The sequence below is a fragment of the Mustela nigripes genome, chromosome 2, assembly GCF_022355385.1.
Source record: "Mustela nigripes isolate SB6536 chromosome 2, MUSNIG.SB6536, whole genome shotgun sequence".
NCBI lineage: Eukaryota > Metazoa > Chordata > Mammalia > Carnivora > Mustelidae > Mustela > Mustela nigripes.
In genome coordinates, this window is record NC_081558.1 from 98,738,889 (window position 1) to 98,757,004 (window position 18,116).

At 53.7% G+C, this 18,116-nt stretch overlaps 1 protein-coding gene across 2 annotated transcripts in view; it reads right to left on the reverse strand.

The window, feature by feature from the left end:
* ADCY5 (adenylate cyclase 5) overlaps positions 1–18,116 on the reverse strand; it is a 148,077-nt gene that overhangs the window by 25,057 nt on the left and 104,904 nt on the right. Inside the window, exons 6-12 of one of the 2 annotated variants that reach the window (XM_059391080.1) lie at positions 17,624–17,782; positions 16,552–16,693; positions 14,564–14,704; positions 10,200–10,222; positions 9,196–9,340; positions 8,054–8,151; positions 5,048–5,135 (exon numbers count right to left, since the gene is read on the reverse strand). In XM_059391080.1, the coding sequence (XP_059247063.1) occupies positions 5,048–5,135; positions 8,054–8,151; positions 9,196–9,340; positions 10,200–10,222; positions 14,564–14,704; positions 16,552–16,693; positions 17,624–17,782 (796 nt within the window). The remainder of the gene's footprint in view (positions 1–5,047; positions 5,136–8,053; positions 8,152–9,195; positions 9,341–10,199; positions 10,223–14,563; positions 14,705–16,551; positions 16,694–17,623; positions 17,783–18,116) is intronic. The other variant, XM_059391081.1, reaches the window with a different exon arrangement.

Genomic DNA, 18,116 nt, shown 5'->3' on the forward strand with positions numbered 1-18,116 from the left:
TATCTTTAAGAAGGACTATGGGCTCGGGAGTCACGAACCACTGGGGTTTAAACCCCAGCTCTACCACTTCCTAGCCTCAAGGCTTCGGGAAGACTGCCTCACCTCAGAGCCGCCTCGTCCTCATCTGCAGGACAGGTGTAATAAAAGCCACCTTAAGAGGCTTAGGAAACACAGCTCAAAGGGGCAGAGCTGGGATCCAGACCCTATACTGCCGGACTCAGAAGCTGTGGGAGGAACCTGAGACATGCCTCCTGAAGTGAAGAGTTCTCTAACCCCAAAGGAACACAAGTCTCACAATGACAACCTCCCCTTAACAGAGTGGGACCCTGAGCATGCTGGTGGGAGGCAAGTGGGGGCATTCTCCAGTCCTCCCAGAATAGAAGATACCTAAGAGGTAATAGTACTGCTGAGTAGTCAGACCCTATTTCAGAAACCGGGGACAGCTGTCAGGCTGCAGGGGTTGAAAGGAGAGCCGGCACAGCGAGGGACCTGGTGAGGACAGTCAGGCTGCAGGGAGGGAGAAGAGGTTTCTGGAGACTGCACAGAGCCTAGATGCAGCTCTGCTCACAGTTCCCAGGAGCTCAGACAGCTGGGCCCCAGAAGTCCATGGGGGGCAAGCTAAAAGAGAGCCAGCAGCCTGGAGGAGGAGGAGATTTAAATACACACATGTATGTACCCATGTGTACACACACACACACACACACACACACACTGCAAGAACTATGGCACTGAGTCTTCCTTCTGTGCCTATCTACTCCCAGCCCCAAAATGCAGGAGAGGAGTCTGGCCTTTCTATTAAGGAAGTGCTAAAGAGCCACAGTGAAGACAGGGAGTCCAGGCCAGAATGTGGGGAAAGGAGGGAGCCACCCCTTTCTACCTATCTGAGCGGTGGTGGCAAAAATGCTGGCACTCTCAGAAGTAGGTCTAGGGGTGCCTGGGTGGCTCGGTCAGTTAAGCATGTGCCTTTTGGCTCAGGTCATAATCCCAGGGTTCTGGGATCAAGTCCTCTCTCTCTGCTCATGCTCTCTCTCAAAATAAATAAATAACATCTTAAAAACAAAATGAAAACAAAAACAAAACCAACATAGGCCTGGGCTGCTTCACTGGATGATGGGGCAGAAGCCACAGGGAGGTTAATGGAACAGTTAGTGGTGCCCAAAGAAGGAAAAGGCTATACTCAGGAGACATGAGTGAGCTCACCATCCCTGGAGGTAACCAAGAAGAGGCTAACCCATCCTTGCATGCTTGTCATAATGGGATTCCAACCTCAGGTGGGTGTCTGGGATGCTTCACTATTCCAGCCATTTCCAATTTGAGATTCCTAGCCTGCGGGCCCCGTGTGATGACAAGGAGGGATTTAGCATGGCTTTTTCTAGGATGAGCAGCTCTGGTGCCCAGATCAGCATGGATGCTGAGGGAAGGGAGGAGTGACATGTCGGATGTCCAGACTGACCCCAGAAGAAAAGAAGTGCTTGAGGGAGGAACCTTAGGGCAAAGCAGCCCGGAGACAGCAGGGTCCTGAAGGGCAGGCAGCTAATGGGGCAACAAGACCAGGAGACCAAGGCCCCAGGTTAGCCCCACATCTAGGTGTGAGTGTGATCTGGGCCTCGCTTGTCAGGAGATCAAACAAGCTCAGGACGAAAAGGCCATCAGAGCCCTGGGTGGTGAACGTCAGACCCCTTCACCCAGGAAGGTCCCAGGCAGCGCTCCCCGACACACAGCTAAGACAACAAAGTGGGCTGGTTTCAACTAACTCAGCCCACACTTTCTTCAGAGTTCTCTCATCAAAAAGGGTAAACTAGGGACATTTGAGCAAGTAAGCCCCTGCTGTGCTAGGGACATGGGAGAACAAAGGGAACAGAGAAAGCCACCGTGGCTGACAGAGCCGCCCGGTATAGATCTGCTGAGCCCAGGCCGCGGGTAATTTAGGAACTGTCGTATCTCATCACGAAGCCACCACCCGTGACTCCTGAAAAACCGTGGAACGAAGATGAGAGATGTCTGGGGTCTAGCAAAGGGCAAATGTTTTCAAAGGGAAAACAGAAGGACATGGAAAATTCCAGTCTAGTCAGTGTCGGGGCCATACCTGAGAATGTGGGATAAAATCAACTCTCAGTCGGGGCTCCACCACGGGCCACACACCATGGGGACACAGAGGCCAAAGGAGAATTACCCTTCACATCTTAGTGTGCCAACAGTTCGTCCACAGCACGAAGGAGGAAAGGATAACGAAATGGGAGAGGAATTCATACTGCAAACAACTTCTCAGGTTGGGGTCTGCTTCCCAGAAAGTGGAGAAATGCTGAGATGATGCATCAGAGAGGGGGCGGGGCGAGGGTGGAGGGGAAAGGACCCAGCAGGACCTGAAGGCGGGTGTTCAAGTCTACTTGACTCTTGGCCCAAATCAGTGGGGGCAAGACTTGATAAGTCAGGGAGCACTTCTTTCCTAAATAAATTGTTTAGAGGATCTATACTGTAGGATGGAAGCAGCAGCCTCCCCGGGTTGAGGAGGGGCTGTGTGTGGAGGGGCGAGGGATGAAGTGGGGCCGGGAGGAAGGCACTTCCTTCCTCAGCCTCCCCTGAGGGGACCCTGGCCTCCTCAGAGCTGTCAGAAAAATCAGTGGGCTGGACAAAGGACCTGAGAATAAACTTATTGAATGTGACACCGATTACAAAATAGATTCAATGAGACACAAGGAGGCAGGAATGATTTTCATAAATAATCGTGAAGAGTAGCAAAAAGAATTCACCGGACCAAAGTATGAACTCAAAATGGCCAGGGCAAGTGGGAGATGAGCCTTCCTCCCCGTCTCCTCCCCTATGCCCAGATATACGTGTGGGTCAGGAAACCCAAACCAAGTGAAATCAGGGTAGCTCAGGCTTACCAAAGCAGCTAACAGGAAAGAGGGAAATCTAGGTTCTAGTTTTAAAATCAGAGACCACATACAGCTTTGATTCTGAATGGAATAAGCTAATTAGGTACCTCAAACAGACAAGGACTTTGCCTCAGATTATAACTTAAAAAGAAAATAGATTCTTCTGGACATTCAAAACAGAATGTTTAAAAGGCCCTTTTTAGCTGTGGTGTACTGTTTTTGTTTTTGTCCGGTTGTGGTGACTTACTGTGGTAAAACATATATTTCATCAGGTTAGCATTTTCACCATTTTTAAGCATACGATTTAGTGGCATTAACTCTCTGCACACAGTCGAGCAACTGTCACAGTTCCATTCCGGGAATGCTCTAGTTCCAGACCCTTCCATCACTCCATACAGAAAGTCTGCATGCATGAAGCCGTAGCTCCCCATCCCTGCTCCTTCAACCCCAGGACCATCTAGTCTATTTCCTGTCTCTGTGAGTTTGCCTATTCCAGAGATTCCATAAGTGGAATCCTATAGTCTATGTCCTTTCAGGTCTGGCCTCTTCCACTCAGCATGTTTTCAAGGTGCGTCCATGTTGTAGGGTGTGTCAGAGCTTCACAACCTTCCGTGGGTAGATAACATTCCCTCACAGAAATGCCATTTTTGTTTATTCACCTGTCCATGGATAGTTGCGTCGTTTCTACCTTTTGGCAGTTGCGAATGTACCACATGCTTCTACAGCCCCGAGATGGAGAAAGTGGAACTGGCTCCTGGGACAAAGCGGGTGGGGGGTGGGGGTGTGGGGGAGGGAGGCATGAGAACAGCAAGACCAAAAGGCAAGGTGTGACTGAACAGAGAGCCTTGAGGAAGGAGCGGGTGAAAGGCTGGAAATCAGGATTAAATCCTACACTGCTTCAGATGATTCCCGGGGGGCCTTCCAGTTCTGATCATTGGTCCATCAAGACCTTGACCATTAGATAATTAAACAATTATAATTATAATGAAATACCCTGCCTGGAGGGTGGAGAGAGAAAGGGGAATTTGGAGGCAATCAAGGTCTAATCCCTCCAGAAGAAGAACTCGGTGGCCACGGCGGTGTAGGTAGAGAATGATTGGCGGAGACGGCCCCCCACTTTTCCTGGGGCTTGGCTCCAAGTGAGCATCAAAGAGGAGCAGAGAAATGATTTCCACAGAAGCTGGAAGGGCTTGTACCTGCCTAGGGACAGAGCGCTTTCTGGGACTAGGCTGGCCTGTGAGGGAAGTCTTTTTTTTTTTTTGTAATTTGATTAAAGATTTTATTTCTTTATTTGACACAGAGAGAGAGAGAGAGAGAGAGATCACAAGTAGGCAGAGAGGCAGGCAGAGAGAGGGGGAAGCAGGCTCACCGCTGAGCAGAGAGCCTGATGTGGGGCTCAATCCCAGGACCCCGAGATCATGACCTGAGCTGAAGGCAGCGGCTTAACCCACTGAGCCACCCAGGCGCCCCTGTGAGGGAAGTCTTCAATCACTAGGGAAGGAAATGAGGGAAAGGCTTGGTGGACAGGGCAAAGGGGAACATGAATGGCTTCCACCACAGACCAGAATAGCTTGTGGCCAGGTCCGAAGGAAGGATATAGCCTTGGGACGGGGGTGAGGGGGGTCACAGCATGCCTAAGAGAAAGAGGAAATATGGGAGAAAAACAGAACAGGGTCTCATGCCCACGTTCTTGACTGTGTGGCTCTGTCAGAAACACTGAACCACTCTGGGCCACTCTCTGTGATGACTGGCTCAAAAGCCATCATCCCTATGGTCCCCTCCAAGGCCAATTCCAGGCACATGGGGGGCACTGAAGAGGGTGTTGCGAGAGGTCTCTTCCATACTCACTCTTCCAGCAAATATTTACTGACCACTGCTTTGTGCTAGACGCCTTTGTCCTGACACCAAGCAGACGGACAGGAGGGACAGTGGCACGACCTTCTTATCGCCAAGGTTGACAAAGGCAAATGAGAATAACTACCACCACGGTCACCACGAATAACGCACTCCCTGTGGTCTAGGTCACTGCCGATGCCAAGCCAGAGGGGTGCCCCAGCATCATGTACCCCGACGCCAAATGCAACTCCTGGGCTCCTGGGAGGAGCTCCTATCAGCGGGCCGGGAAGGGAGGGGAGAAGGCGACAGAGGGCTCAAGTGCCAGCCAGACTCACCTTCACGCAGGAGTAGATCACGGACACAAATACCACCAACGTCAGCAGCAGGAAACAGGTCAGGTAGAAACTCAACATGAACACGGAGCTGGAAGAAGAGAGGAGGTGGGGAATTCTGGGGGCTCTGAAAGCCTCTGGAAGGCGGGAGAGATGGCTCCATCTCCCTGAACCCACTGCCCAGTCTCTTCCGGCCCCTGACTCACTGAGAAAGGGGCTTACACAGCCCTGTGCACTGACTCAGGACCCCCTCCACGATCACCTGGCTCCCGTTCTTGTCATCTCCCTGCATGGCACAGAAGCCCGAAGGGGGCTGAATGGAGAAGCGAGTGTCACCTGCTCCATATTTTGCCTAAATCTTAGCCATCCAGAGACTCACTTCATTGGGCTGGGAAGGACCCATTTTAAAAGTCACCTGGTTATTCCCCCCAGGCAGTTACTGAGGGCTAGGTAAGTAACCATGAAGGCTGAAAATGGGATAGACGACCGTCACTTTTTAACACACATTTGTCAGCAGCCTAAGCAGACACTCTGAGAAACAGCAGTGATGGTTCCTTTTGGGGGACAGAGTGCCTAAACCCTGTATCCTGCCAGGCCCCATGACAAGTCCTACTCAGCTTGCCGGTTCAACATGGAAATGCAAGGACCCTCCTACCCCATCCGTGCAGAGGCGGATCACAGGTGACCTTATTGTTCACCATGGGCCAGAATCCTCAGACAGGAGAGCTGCCAGTGCCTTTCCATCTGGCCCTCCTGGGGCAGGGGCTGGCTAAGGTACACCCCGTCATATCAGGAGGCCACAGAAATCCCTTTTCCCTTGCGGGGAGCAAGAGTGGCCTGGAGGTGCCAGGCACTATTAGCAGGTTAAAGGCAAACGGAGGGCTTGACAAGGCAGGCGAATACCTCTAGAGAGGCATTCAAAGGGCATCTTTGTTCCAGGCTCCCCCAGAAGCCAGCACTTAGATGCCTTAAACAAATAGAATGAGGGTAGAGAACGCTCTTCAGAGGGAAAGAAAGATCTTTAAAGTAGCTTTTAATGCTTCTGTAGAGAGAGGACTGCTGGAGCAAAACTTCCATCAACGCCTTGGCAGCTCGGAGCTGTAGCCGGCAGGGAAGGAAGCCACGGCAGGCAGAGCAGGGACCAAGGGAAACCCAGCCCATGAGCCACACTGCAGGAACAAAAGAGCGAGTGGCACAGAGGCAGGGTTACAGGGACCTGGGCTAACTGGACTATCGGGAGCAGCAATGGGACAGAAAGACTGGGTCGCTTCTTTATACCTGTAGCTCCATTTCCATATAGAAAAAAATGGGGTCCTGTGTCAATAAGGACCCACAGTCACACCAGCTCTGCAGCAGCTCAGCGTGGGCGGCAATGGGCATGAGCGGCACCCACCAGAGTGGAGCTGGGTGCTGGTGTCTGTGGGGTCCGGACAGAGTCCCAGCAGACACACATGTAAGGGCTATCCCTGCAACAGTGTCTCATCACAAATAAAAGACGTATGGAGGCCTTGTGTACCTCCTGATAACATGCACTAAGGAGGACATAGCGCTTCTGTGGGATCCTCACCCAAACTGCATAACCTCAACCGAATTGTGAAAACACATCAGACAAACCCACATGGAGACAGTCTACAAATTAATCAACCATCTCCCATTAGAAGCTCCAAGGTCACAAAAAAATAAGCAAAGGCTGAGGAAGCGTCACAGATTAGATGCGACTGTGGAGAACGAAGAGCTAAACGCAGTGTGGGATCCTACCCAGCTGCTGGGACACAAAAAGGCCACTAGGGGCAACAGCAACGGAATTAGATTATAGTCAGTCAGATAATAGCGTCATTCCGGGTTCATCTCTCGCCATTGACCCTGGGCTGCTGTCACGGAAGTGTCCGTGTTAGGGAAAACTAGATGAAGGATGTCTGGAGACTCTGTCTCTATAGCCCTTCTGTAAGTCTACAATTATTTCAAAATGAAAAGTAGAAGATGCTGGGGTGAGGGGACTCTCCTAGATTTGGCTGGACTTAGGAGACATAACTAAACACAACCAGTGGATCTCGAGTAGATCCCAGCTATGAGGAACTCAGGGCAGGAGCTGTTTGGAGATGACTTTGGATATGTGAACATGAACTTGGTGTTACATGATTGCAGAACTGGGGTTAATTTTGTTTGGTGTGGGGGGCATTGTGGTGAAGAAGGAAAATGCCCTGAAAATAGGTGTATGGTAAGGGCTTTTAGGGGGAAAATGTCCTTTCATCTAAAATTTAAATAATCAGAAAAAAACCAGATGAAACAATGGTAAAACATCATCAATAATTATATCCAGGGGGTAGGTGCTGAGGATATTAATTACCTTGCTTTTCTGTATGTTTGCAATGTTGCATAATAAAATGTCACAAACATGTAGCTACGTGCATACATGCACATACCAGTGTACACACACACATGCAGAGATAACACAAGCAATTCTCTTCCTTGTCTCCATGTGACTCTGTGACTGCATTTCCGAGAGCCCACTGCCCACAACAGGGTGGTCCCCTCAGGGGCCACAGGTCTCCCTCAGGGACACAGCCAGTCCTTGGAAGTGTTCTGGCTTATCTGTGAGAAAAGCCATCAGAACCAGAAATCCATTCTTTGAAATACCCAGAGGAGCAGAAAACCTTTATCTCTTGAAGATGTGTTAACGTTTTTGCAAAAACCAAAGGTCACATAGAAGCAAACCTGGCGAATACTTTGGGTGATTTAAGGGCAACCGTGGTGTGGGTGACAACGGGGCGAGATGATAAAGGATAAAGTGTCAAAAAGGAGTCTCTCATGCAGCAAGGCAGGCCCGGAGGGCTTCCCACCCTGTCACCGGGGAGTCAGACTCCCGGCTTCCCAGTCCCTCCAAAGACACAAGCGGAAGGCTCTCCTTGTCTGAACAAGCCCACCCCCCGACCCCCTGACCCCCTCCCTGCTCTCCTCCATGACCCTTGTTTCCACCCTCAGAGCCCTGCAGCCAGGGACAGTACTCACTGGGGCACGATGGTGATTTGGACAAAGCAGATGAAGAGGAAGACAAGCGAGGCACAGGCCACGTAGGCACCGAATCGGTCATCCACCTGCTTGGAGTACTGAGAGGAGGGTGCAGGGTGAGGGGGGCCCGGTCTGCTCCAGCCCCGCCCAGCCCAGACACGCGGGCAGCCCACTCCCAACACCTGGGAGAAAACTGCCCTAGCCCTTGTGCTGAAGAAACTCGTCCGAAGCAACGTTTAACGCAATGCCTGTGGGGACAGCAGCTGGACTGTGTCAAACCGGACACTTTCTGCGGGTCGGGTCACCATGAGAGTCCTCCATAATGATCCTGGCTCCAATCACGGAGCACCAGCTACCGGCTAGGACACGCGCCCGTCTGTGGTGTCCTCGGCACACCCTCGCAAGAGCCCCAGGAACAGGACCTGTGTAGCTGCCACTTCGCAGAGAAGCCAACAGGAGGCCTGCTGCAAATCACAGAGCTCATCTCCCAGGGGCCAATTCCTCCTGCGACAGCAGCCAGCTGCACCCACTGAGGCTGTGCTGGCACAACGGCACCAGAGATGGCGCTCGCGGCTCGGGTCCCTTTCCCCAGGGCCAGCAGCATGTGCTCACAGGTCGGCCTCACAGGGCCAAGGTTGGGTCTGGCTCTGTCACGACTTCACTGGTTGCCTACAGCAAGTTGCCCAACACCTCAGTCACAACTTAAGGAGATGGGACAGAGAGATCTTGACTGTTCCTTCCGACTTTTTGTCAGTGTGCCAAAGGCAGAAGGGAGGTCCTCTGGTGATGATGTTCATAATGGTAACAGCAATAAAAATAAAATAAATACCAACTAACATCACTGAACATCCGTGGCAGATACGATTTTGTGTGTTTTACACATATAGACTTGTTTAACCCTCACTATGCCCTCTGAAGAAGGTCAGAAAACGGAGGCATGAGGAAGTTACGACTTAGCCCTGCTGACCACGAAATGTCTCCCCGAAATCTCCATCTCCTGAGCACTGTGGCATTGGAACAGGCGACACTGACAAGAAAGGGCACTTTCTATGGTGGTGGGGACAACAGGGAACTGTCGCCCTGTCCTCCTCCCCCTAGTCCTGGTCCTGCCCAGGGCCTCCTTCCCACCCAGGGTGCCCTACCTTCTTCTCTAAGTCAGGCTCCCTGAAGGTCAAGAGGAACTTGCGGACATGCTCAGACCGCAGCCTGTCGATGCTCCTGGCGTCAATGGCGCGGCCCAGAAACTCGTCCACTTCATCCTCAGGGTTTGCACTTTCTTGGGCATTCCTGGGGAGCAAGAGGAGCAGATGCAGGACAGGCTGACCACCAGGGGGCGCCGCTAGAGGGCCCACCCGGCGCCCTGGACCCAGGCCCATCAGAAAAGTCCTAATAAGGGGCGGGGACTCTGGGACTGAGACCAGGATGGCCTGAAGGCCAAGTCCCCCCTCTTAACTGCACACGTGCACAGAAAACTGCCCATGTCTGACCCTCTGGCTGAAGGGCCTCGCTGACAATAGGCTTTTCTGAACTACTGATACATTATTGTAGTGTAATAATAATATGACTTATCATAGAAGGTCTAACTGCTTTTCCCCACAGGTGACAGTCTCTGCTCTTCACTGCCCAGCTGCACCATCATCCCGGACACCCTCTGGGAAGCGGGTTTCATGATCAGGCTGCTGCACAAAAAGCCTTATTCCTCAAGGTGACACCCAGTCGTCAGTGGGGTAGGGTAGCTAGCGCCCCAGAGCGGGGAAGTAGAAGAGATAGAAGACATTCCCTCAGGGCATTAGGATGTGACCAGGGCCAGTGACCAATGTGCTGGGTCTGCATTTTCCTGAGAGCTGCGGTTCCTGTGTGTGTGTGTGTGTGTGTGTGTGTGTGTGTGTGTGCACAGCCATGAACAGAGTATGCATGTCTGTAGTTGTGTGTGCACACGTCTGTGGGGTGAGGACACACGGGCGGCCCTCGTGCCCAGCCTGTCTGCCCAGCGGCCCCTCTGTCAGCAGCAGGGGCTCCAGTCACTCTCAGCCAAGACCATGAGGGCGCCTCTGCCCACACAGCACAGGGCAAATGAACTATAAGGCAAACTTGGGGCTATCCCTCAGGCCAAGAGAGCAGGAATAAAGAAAGGCATATTACTCACTTGTCCTTGGGGTCTTCGAAGCCCTAAAAGAGAGGGATAGAGAGGGAAGGAAAGGTGTATGAGAACAGAGAGGACGCTTCCAGAAGGGACTGTGGGAAGGCAGTCTAGCTCACCAAGGAGCCTGCCCTGAGGGAGGCCTGTCACTCAGGAGATTTTTCTTCTTTCCTTCAGCGAATACAGCCAGGGTCTTCCTATGGGACGGGAGCTGTGCTAGACACTGCAGGAGGCCGGCACTGCAATTTCATGTCATCCACTAGCAAAACCCTGGTGTCTAAGCAAATCCTATCCCCACACCCAATTCCCCAATCTCCCCTTCTTCCTGGACCCAGGCAGGGTAGGTCCCTCTCAATCCTGCCTTGAAATAAGCTTGGAACAAGAGAAATCACTGCGTGATCAGTTCCCACATGTGTGCACACCCCTCACCCCCACTGAACACACAAAGTTCCCCCCTCTGTGAGCTTAAGAGAGTTAAACGCCAGTGACCTGCAGCAGCCTTCACGGTATCTGAGAACCAGTGTGTTCTTCCAAGGCCAGAACTGGGTGGGCACCCGGGGGGTGAGAAACCTGCCTGCCACGGGAGTGACTACTGCTCACATACCCTGGGCAGGGTTGAGTGTGACAGTCCCTTACTGGTTGCCAACCTCAAAGCCCTATTTACAGTTAATCTACGCCATCCATGAAAATGTGTCTCAGGGTGTGACCAGGTTTGGCAGAATGGAGGGTGGGTTCCCTGAAATGGGAAGGGCATAGAATCTAGGAGGCGGAGGCATCGGCAAACAGCCCCAGGGCCGTTTCAGATAAGGCTCAGGTTGCCAGGACAAGGACAGAAGTGGTTTCTAGCGGCCCAGTATGGAGCTTATTGCTGGGCAAACACGGGGGTCAGCAAGTGCCAGGTGAACCCAAATCCTAAAACACCGCAGACATGTTTTGAAAATGCAAAAATCAGGATTTATGTTGCTCTCCATGAACCAGAGCTGCCAGATGCTAAAAGAGATTGGGGCCCACACTGCCCCGGTGTCTCCATTCTGTCCCCGAGGGGAGGGCTTCCGAGGGCCTTGGCAGCCTCTAATGGCAAATCCAAGTGTCTGACCTCGGACTCTGAGCTCCTCCCAGGCTGCCTGGCAGTGGTCCTCCCTGGACCAGCCAGGCCTTCTTGCCCTCCTACCATCATCAGGCCCAGGCCACAAGACCTGGCCCATGACACCACCCAGCCTCGGCAGGAGGAGTTGGCGGGGGTGGGGGGACTCACGTGAGTGCTCCACTGGGGGGCAGGCCTGTGCTGGGTGCTCCCCGGATCCGTCAGGCATGAGCTTAAGGGAAGCCAGACAGCCAGCTCTCCACAGAATATGGTGGGGGGGCTGGCCCTGAATTCCATCACAGGGGCCGGCCATGATTTTACTCTGGGACCAAGGACAACAGAGCTACTATGAAGCCAGCGCTGGCTTCTGCTGCTCAGAAGTAGACCTGAGACTTTTTAACACACCTGTTTCTGACTTTCTCCTATGCTCTTTTGGTCATCTGCTGGGGCTGGGGGTGGGGAGCAGGTCTGCTCCGTGTGCCTTGTTAGTGTGGAGAGCTGAGCACTGGGCTGGTGTGTTGGCAGACTGACCACGGCAGACGGTCATTAAGAACACAGTCCATGGGGCACCTGGGTGGCTCAGTCAGTTAAGTGTCTGCTTTCGGCTCAGGTCATTCACCCAAGGTCCTGGAATCGAGCTCCATGTCAGGCCCACATTCAGCAGGGAGTCTGCATCTCCCTCTCCCTCTACCCCTCCCCCTGCTCATAATTTCTCTAATACATAAATAAAATCTTAAGAAAAAAAAAGTAACCCAGTCCAGTAGACAGGGTTCAAGTTCCCCAGCCTGCTTACTAGTTCCAGGACAGCAGTCCTCCACCCGGCTAGGAGGACCCCCAGACAGGTTCCTGTAGTTTGTAACACACCACTTCCGGGGAGCAGCTCTGATTCTGTTTCATTCCCAATTCCTGTCCCTTTGGGCCTAAAAGCAGGAGCAGGGGCTGTGGCCCCTCCACTCACCCACGGGGAAGCACAGCCTCTGGTTTGCCCGCCGGGCAGGCGAGCTGTATCTTCCCTGAGCACTCCGGCCCTGCCCACTGCCCCCTGGAGAACGGAAGGCCTCCCTGGCTAGATGAGCAGAGGCCCCTCTGGGCCCTTGCTGTCCACCTTCTTATTCCTCAGTACCCTTAGGGAGACAGGCCTAAGCACAAACCAGAGCAGCTCGCCACTACACTTTAAAAGCTGAGTCCAAGTTGGAACAAAATTTAAAGACGTTAACTGATGCCTACGAGTTGGTACCTTTCTTAGCACTCCCAGTCATGCTTTATCTAACCCCCACCCCGGTCACTGGCCGAAGTCAGGGGAGAAGCTCTTCCTCTGTGTATCCTTCTCAAAGATCTCAGGCAAGCGTACCACCAAATGCTGACGGTGTGCCAGGCAGCTTCTGGACCCACGCCATCCTCAGCCTGGACATTCTGACTGCATGGAGGGGGCGTGGCATGTGTCCTTCGACGCTGGCCTCTGGTGACTCTGCCCAGCCAGGATGAGAGCCGGGGAGTCTCTTCTCCCAAAGGCTGCGGCAGAGGTGTTCCCAGCACTCTTTGTCCACACACTTTCCTGTCCCTCCCTGCTGGCGAGGCAGCCAACACCACGGAGAAATCCTGTAGCCCGTCTTCCCCACGACACCCCTTCTCTTCCAAGGCTCCTGGTCCTAACAATGATTAATGTGTCTGCTAAACCAGTGCTCACACTCCCAGCTGCCTCCTTTGAGACTCTGAAAGAACTGAAGACTGCACTTACACCAAATATCACCAGGAAAAAAGCTTCCCCATGATTCTAAACAGAGAAAGCCCACCGGGTGCCTTTCCTGCCTGCTTGTGGCTCTTCCACTCCCCGCTCCCACAGTCTCCTTCTCTCCTCTGTCCTCTCCCTCCTATCTTCCTGTTCCCCCTTCCCTGCCCCCTGAAAGACAGCCTCCCTCTCTGCCCCAGGCTCTCTGTGATTTCCGCCCCCTACCTCTGCCCACCCCCTCTCTGGTCCTGGTCACACGGATACACGGTCCACAGGAGATTATGAAAGGGCTGGGGCGAGAACAGAGAGAGGAATCACCAATTGCTCTTTGCTTTGGGGAGCCCCCCCCCCCCGCCAGGAGGGGAAGTGGTGGCTGGAGATCTGTAGAAGTCCAAATTCAAAGCCCTGGAGGAAGGCAGGCACCCTTCCTCCACTCTGCCCCCTCATAAACTTGGTGTCCTATGAGTTGCTTCTTTACCATCAAAAATTGAAACGAAGGTCTTGACTCAATTCATTTTTTGATCCTATAGGTTTTCCTTAAACCCTTGTCATCTGTTAGTTGCCAGCTAGCAAGGAGCAGAGTGGCCGGGTTCCCAGCCTGTCCCTGGCTCAGTCTGCTGCCTCTGTGGGATTTTCATAGAATTTACCTGCAGTCCCTATTGCTATAGCTAAAATGTGGTCAAACCCACAGACCCCAAATTTGTGATCACAGTGCCAGCATGCCCCATCTTGCTCCAGTACTCTGGCTCCGAGGGAGCAAAGTGCCCCCCAGACACACACACAGCTCCCTGCACCCTCCGGCCTCACTCATCCCTCTCCCCAGTGTGGGCGCCTCCTGCCTGGGAACCAGGCTGCCCTAGAGCTAAGGAGCGCGCGTGGATGTGGAAGCCAAGCTCTCAGAGGAAAAGAAAGAAAACACTGCTGCTGTACCCTTACCTGATCTGTCATCCCTCTTCTTCTTCGTCCCACTGTCTGAATTATTTCTGTCATCCCCGGCAGAACCCAGACAGTACATCCCAAATTAGGCGGCCCCTGGTGTACTCAGGGAGGGCCGGGGCTGTCTGTCCCTCCAGGCAGGCAGGGTCACTTGAAAGGGACGTAGCATCCTTACCATGGCCTCTGCCCATCCAATCTGCCTGCCCCACCCCAGACACCTGCGGTTAGCACGGGCACTTCTCAGCACAGAGGGCTAAGGGGACCATCGCCTGGTGCTTGCCAGAAAGTACTGAGATGGTTTCTGAGCCCGAGGATGTGTTTCAGCTGCCTGGGAAAGGCGGAAGGTGCTGGAAGGACATCTGAGGAGTTGCTGCCCCACCAGATGGTGTCATGGGAGGACTGAAGGCTCTGCCTGGACTCGGGGTCTGCTTCCAGCCTTTGGGACTCAGAGAGAGAACCCAGGGCGAGTAGGCAGGCACTCTGGGTCCTAGCCCAGTGTTGCTTCTGTGACTCTCCAAGGTTCTGTCAGGCAACCTGAGGGGCTTGGCCCAGTCCTCACACCCATGGAAGGCCCCAGTGCCGGAGCAGCTTCAGCCCGCACGCTGCCCCACCTGTACTTACCATCCGCTTCATCTCCTTGGACACCTGGTTGCCCCCCAGGTGGTTGTAGAAGGGACGCTCGGCCCCCCAGTGGGGTGGGTTGTGCCCGATGGAGTTGGTTCTCTGGCGATTCATCTTGGCAATCATGGCCTTTTCTTCTTTCTGCGAAAGTAAAACAGACAACATCAGCCTGTGGGCAGAGCCTACCAGGTGAACCCGAGTGGGGCGTTTCTCATCCCTCCTGGGTGCCTGGCCACGTAGGAATTAAGGAAGGTGGCCTTTCCTTTGGTGCACAGCCGGAGCCTAGTCTGGGATCCCGGAGCTCAGTGTAGAAAGTCTCCTAAATGCCTTCCCACTCCCCAGGGTAGCCCTGGCTGGCCTAGGTGGGAGGCTAGTCTCGTGAGAAAGCAAAAGGGTGTGGGGGAGACTGTCATTGGCACGGAATTCTCAGGGGGTGGGCAGAGCCTGGGTCCAAGAGAGGAAGAGAGAGGAAACCAAGGATTCTAGTCTCCACTCGACTTATCCCAAACAGGCATGTTCTACCGGAGAGGCAGCTTCTAGAGGTTCGGATCACTAGAGCCTGAGAGGCAAAGGCCAACATACGTTGTAAAAATACACAAGTGGGGCCTCAGCCGTCTCCCCATATGCCAGCCACGATCTCTGTCTGCTCGTCCACCCATCCGAATGGGCTCCAGGCGGATGGTTGGAGAGGCCCTGGGGAGACCAGAGGCAGCCTTCCCCTCAGCTCCCTCTCTGAGCCTGGAAGGGAGTCCGTTGGACCAGGGACACAGCTGACACGGCTCCGGGTGGGGTGGGGTATGAGGTATCACTCCCTGTCTCCATTTCATCTTTCTGGACCCCCTGTCAGAAGAACATGACCCAGGGAACCCAGAGTAGCAGGTGAGGCCTGAGCCTGAGCGGGGCAGGAAGCTGGGGCTGAAGACCTTGTCACCCGGACAGAGGGGAGGGTGTGGAGGGGCCGGGAGGAAGTCAGTTCACTTATACTCTAATCAAAGAGCGAGCAAATGTTCAAAAGTCCTCCCATCCTTCTCTGCGTTCTATGGGGCACCCGACGCAGCTCCTGTCCTGCTGTGGGAAGTGAGGTCCCCCCCGGTGGTGTCCTTGTCAGGGTGGACACCTGCCCCCAAGGAGCCCCCAAATGTACCTTTGGGGTCACCCAAGACTTTCTCTGGACTTTTCTCCCAGCTTAGTTTTATCTTTCATTTAACTTCTTACAAAAGAAAGAGGGAAACTTTTCTCTACCAAAGGTCACTGACCAACAGGTCAATGCAATGGAAAGATTCATTGGTAAAAGGTTTTTTAATCTAGGGAGAAATAGAAAATGTTCTCTTTGTTCGCTTCTTAAAAATTAAGAACATGGAACATGACACTATTAAAAATAGAATGCCGAAGTCTGCTAATAATTCAGTTTTATATTTGGGCAAGTGTGGGCTGGGACAAAGGGAGGGAGGCGAAACGGACTAGAAGGTGAAACCCTGGAAAGGATGGAGATCCTCCAGAGAAACGAAGATGTGTCGGGACAGACGGCAGAGACAGTCAGGACACATAGAGGCAGAAAATGGCCCAATATCCACCTGGTCCGGGCAACAGACAAGGAGCAGGATGGACACGAAACCAATGGTTGGACAGAGAGTAGATGGTGGACAGAGTCCCTGCTGTTTCATTTCCATGCCTGGCCTGCGGCTGTGCTTTGGCTAACTGATTTGAGGCCTGTTGCATTTCTGCAACGGGAGGCAAAATTAAAACACCGTTGCTTTGCTGTTGGCCTTTGCAAGCCCTCTGTAATGCTCATGAGCTTCCCCGACACAGGAATCACAGTGCGTGAGGAGTTCATGCCCGGACTCAAGGAGAGAGCGAGAAGAGAAGGGAGGGGATGCTGTGAAACAATCCTCCCTAGAAGAACAAGTCCCCACAGCCCCCGCCCCCGCCCCCGGGTTCTCTCCGCCCCACCCCGGGCCCCCCAGCCCTCAGCCCCCTCCCCAGCCGACCCGCTTCTGGGTACAGCGCAGGATGAGGAAGGTCTCGATACTGTGCTCCTTGAGGTAGGCGTTGCGCTCGCCCCCACAGCCCGGCTCCACCTCGTAGTCCCCATTCAGGTAGTTGAGTGTGGCCTTGGTGATATGGATACGCCTGCAGGTGGGGAGGGACGTGGGGAGAGGAGGGCAGAGAACGTGACTTCAGACCTCTAGCCCCCACGCAGAATCACTCTGTGACCGACTCTGTCACAGATCAGATCCCAGAGCCCAGCACTTTGGCTCAAACGGTAACCCCAGCCTAGATCCCGACCTCGATCTCAGTGTGCTGTATCCCTCCACTGTCATCGTCACGGTGGCTCCGGAAGGCCCCTTCTGAGCTCGTGTCCACCCTGAGCATATCATATCCCACTTAAGTTGTAGCATTGTCATAGCGGAAGACATCACTGGCTCATGAGAAGGACACAGCCTCGGTCCCACAAACTTTGCTAACCTGCTCTGAAGCTGGCAGTGGCCCCAGCTGAGAAGAGGCCTGAGCCCAGATCCCCCAACCACACACAGAGGTCCTTTTATTACAGGCACTGTTTCTCCTGCAGGTCCCTAATATGTCACCAGCTCTACTTCCATTCCTTGGAAACACCCTGTTTCCTATACCTGTGCCTGTCCTCACCTCAGTCCCTCGGACTGGCTCTCTCCCCACCTCATCTTCCTCACCTGTCAGAATCCTGCTCAGCCATCCAGGCCAACCCATGTCCCACTTCCTTTCTGTCCTGGCTACTCTGAAATTACCCATGGTTCCTCCGGCCTCCAGAACTCTACCCCACCTATCCCATCGCACAACAAGCGGCCCTGTTTTATGCAAATATCTTCTGGGCGAAGTTCTGGGCAAAGGTTGAGAGGATGGTCCCTACAACTTGCCCTGGTGTGAAGCAAGTCATTTGTTAAGGAGCAGAATTTTTACTTAAATTCTGCCAACCCAGAGTTGCAAGTTACCCCATCCTGCCCACCCCAGGATGGGCAGACCCCCAGACCCCCAGACCCCCAGATGGGGGTGGGCTGGGGAAGTTAAGTCTGGACCCTCACTCACCCTGCCTTGCCTCCAGCTTCCATGTGGTTGGCCAGCGTGACGTCATTAGACCAGACGTCGAACTGCCACTTCCTGAGACCAAGGACACCGCAGTGTACTCGCCCGCTGTGAATTCCCACGCGCATGTTCACGTTCACCCCTGTCACCTCCCGGACCAACCTGGGGATGGAGCAGGGGTAAGGCTAGGAGAGGGTCAGGGACCAGGCGCACAGAGTGGGGGCGAGGCTGGAAGGCACGGGATCGGGGGTGTGACAGAAGGTGCAGGGGTCAAAGAGTCACTTCTCTCTGGTCCAGTCCAAACCCAGAGTCTGTGACTGTTTCACTGAGGTGGGCAGGGGCTGGGCCCTGGTACTCTGCGGCTCCAAGCAGGGAGGCATCGCTTCCCGGTGTGGCCACAAGGGGGCACAGTGCCTCACACTCCCATCAGGACCCCACTGCTTCCCCAGGAAGGCACCTTGGGCCTTCGCTACCCTCAGTCAATTCAACTGTACTT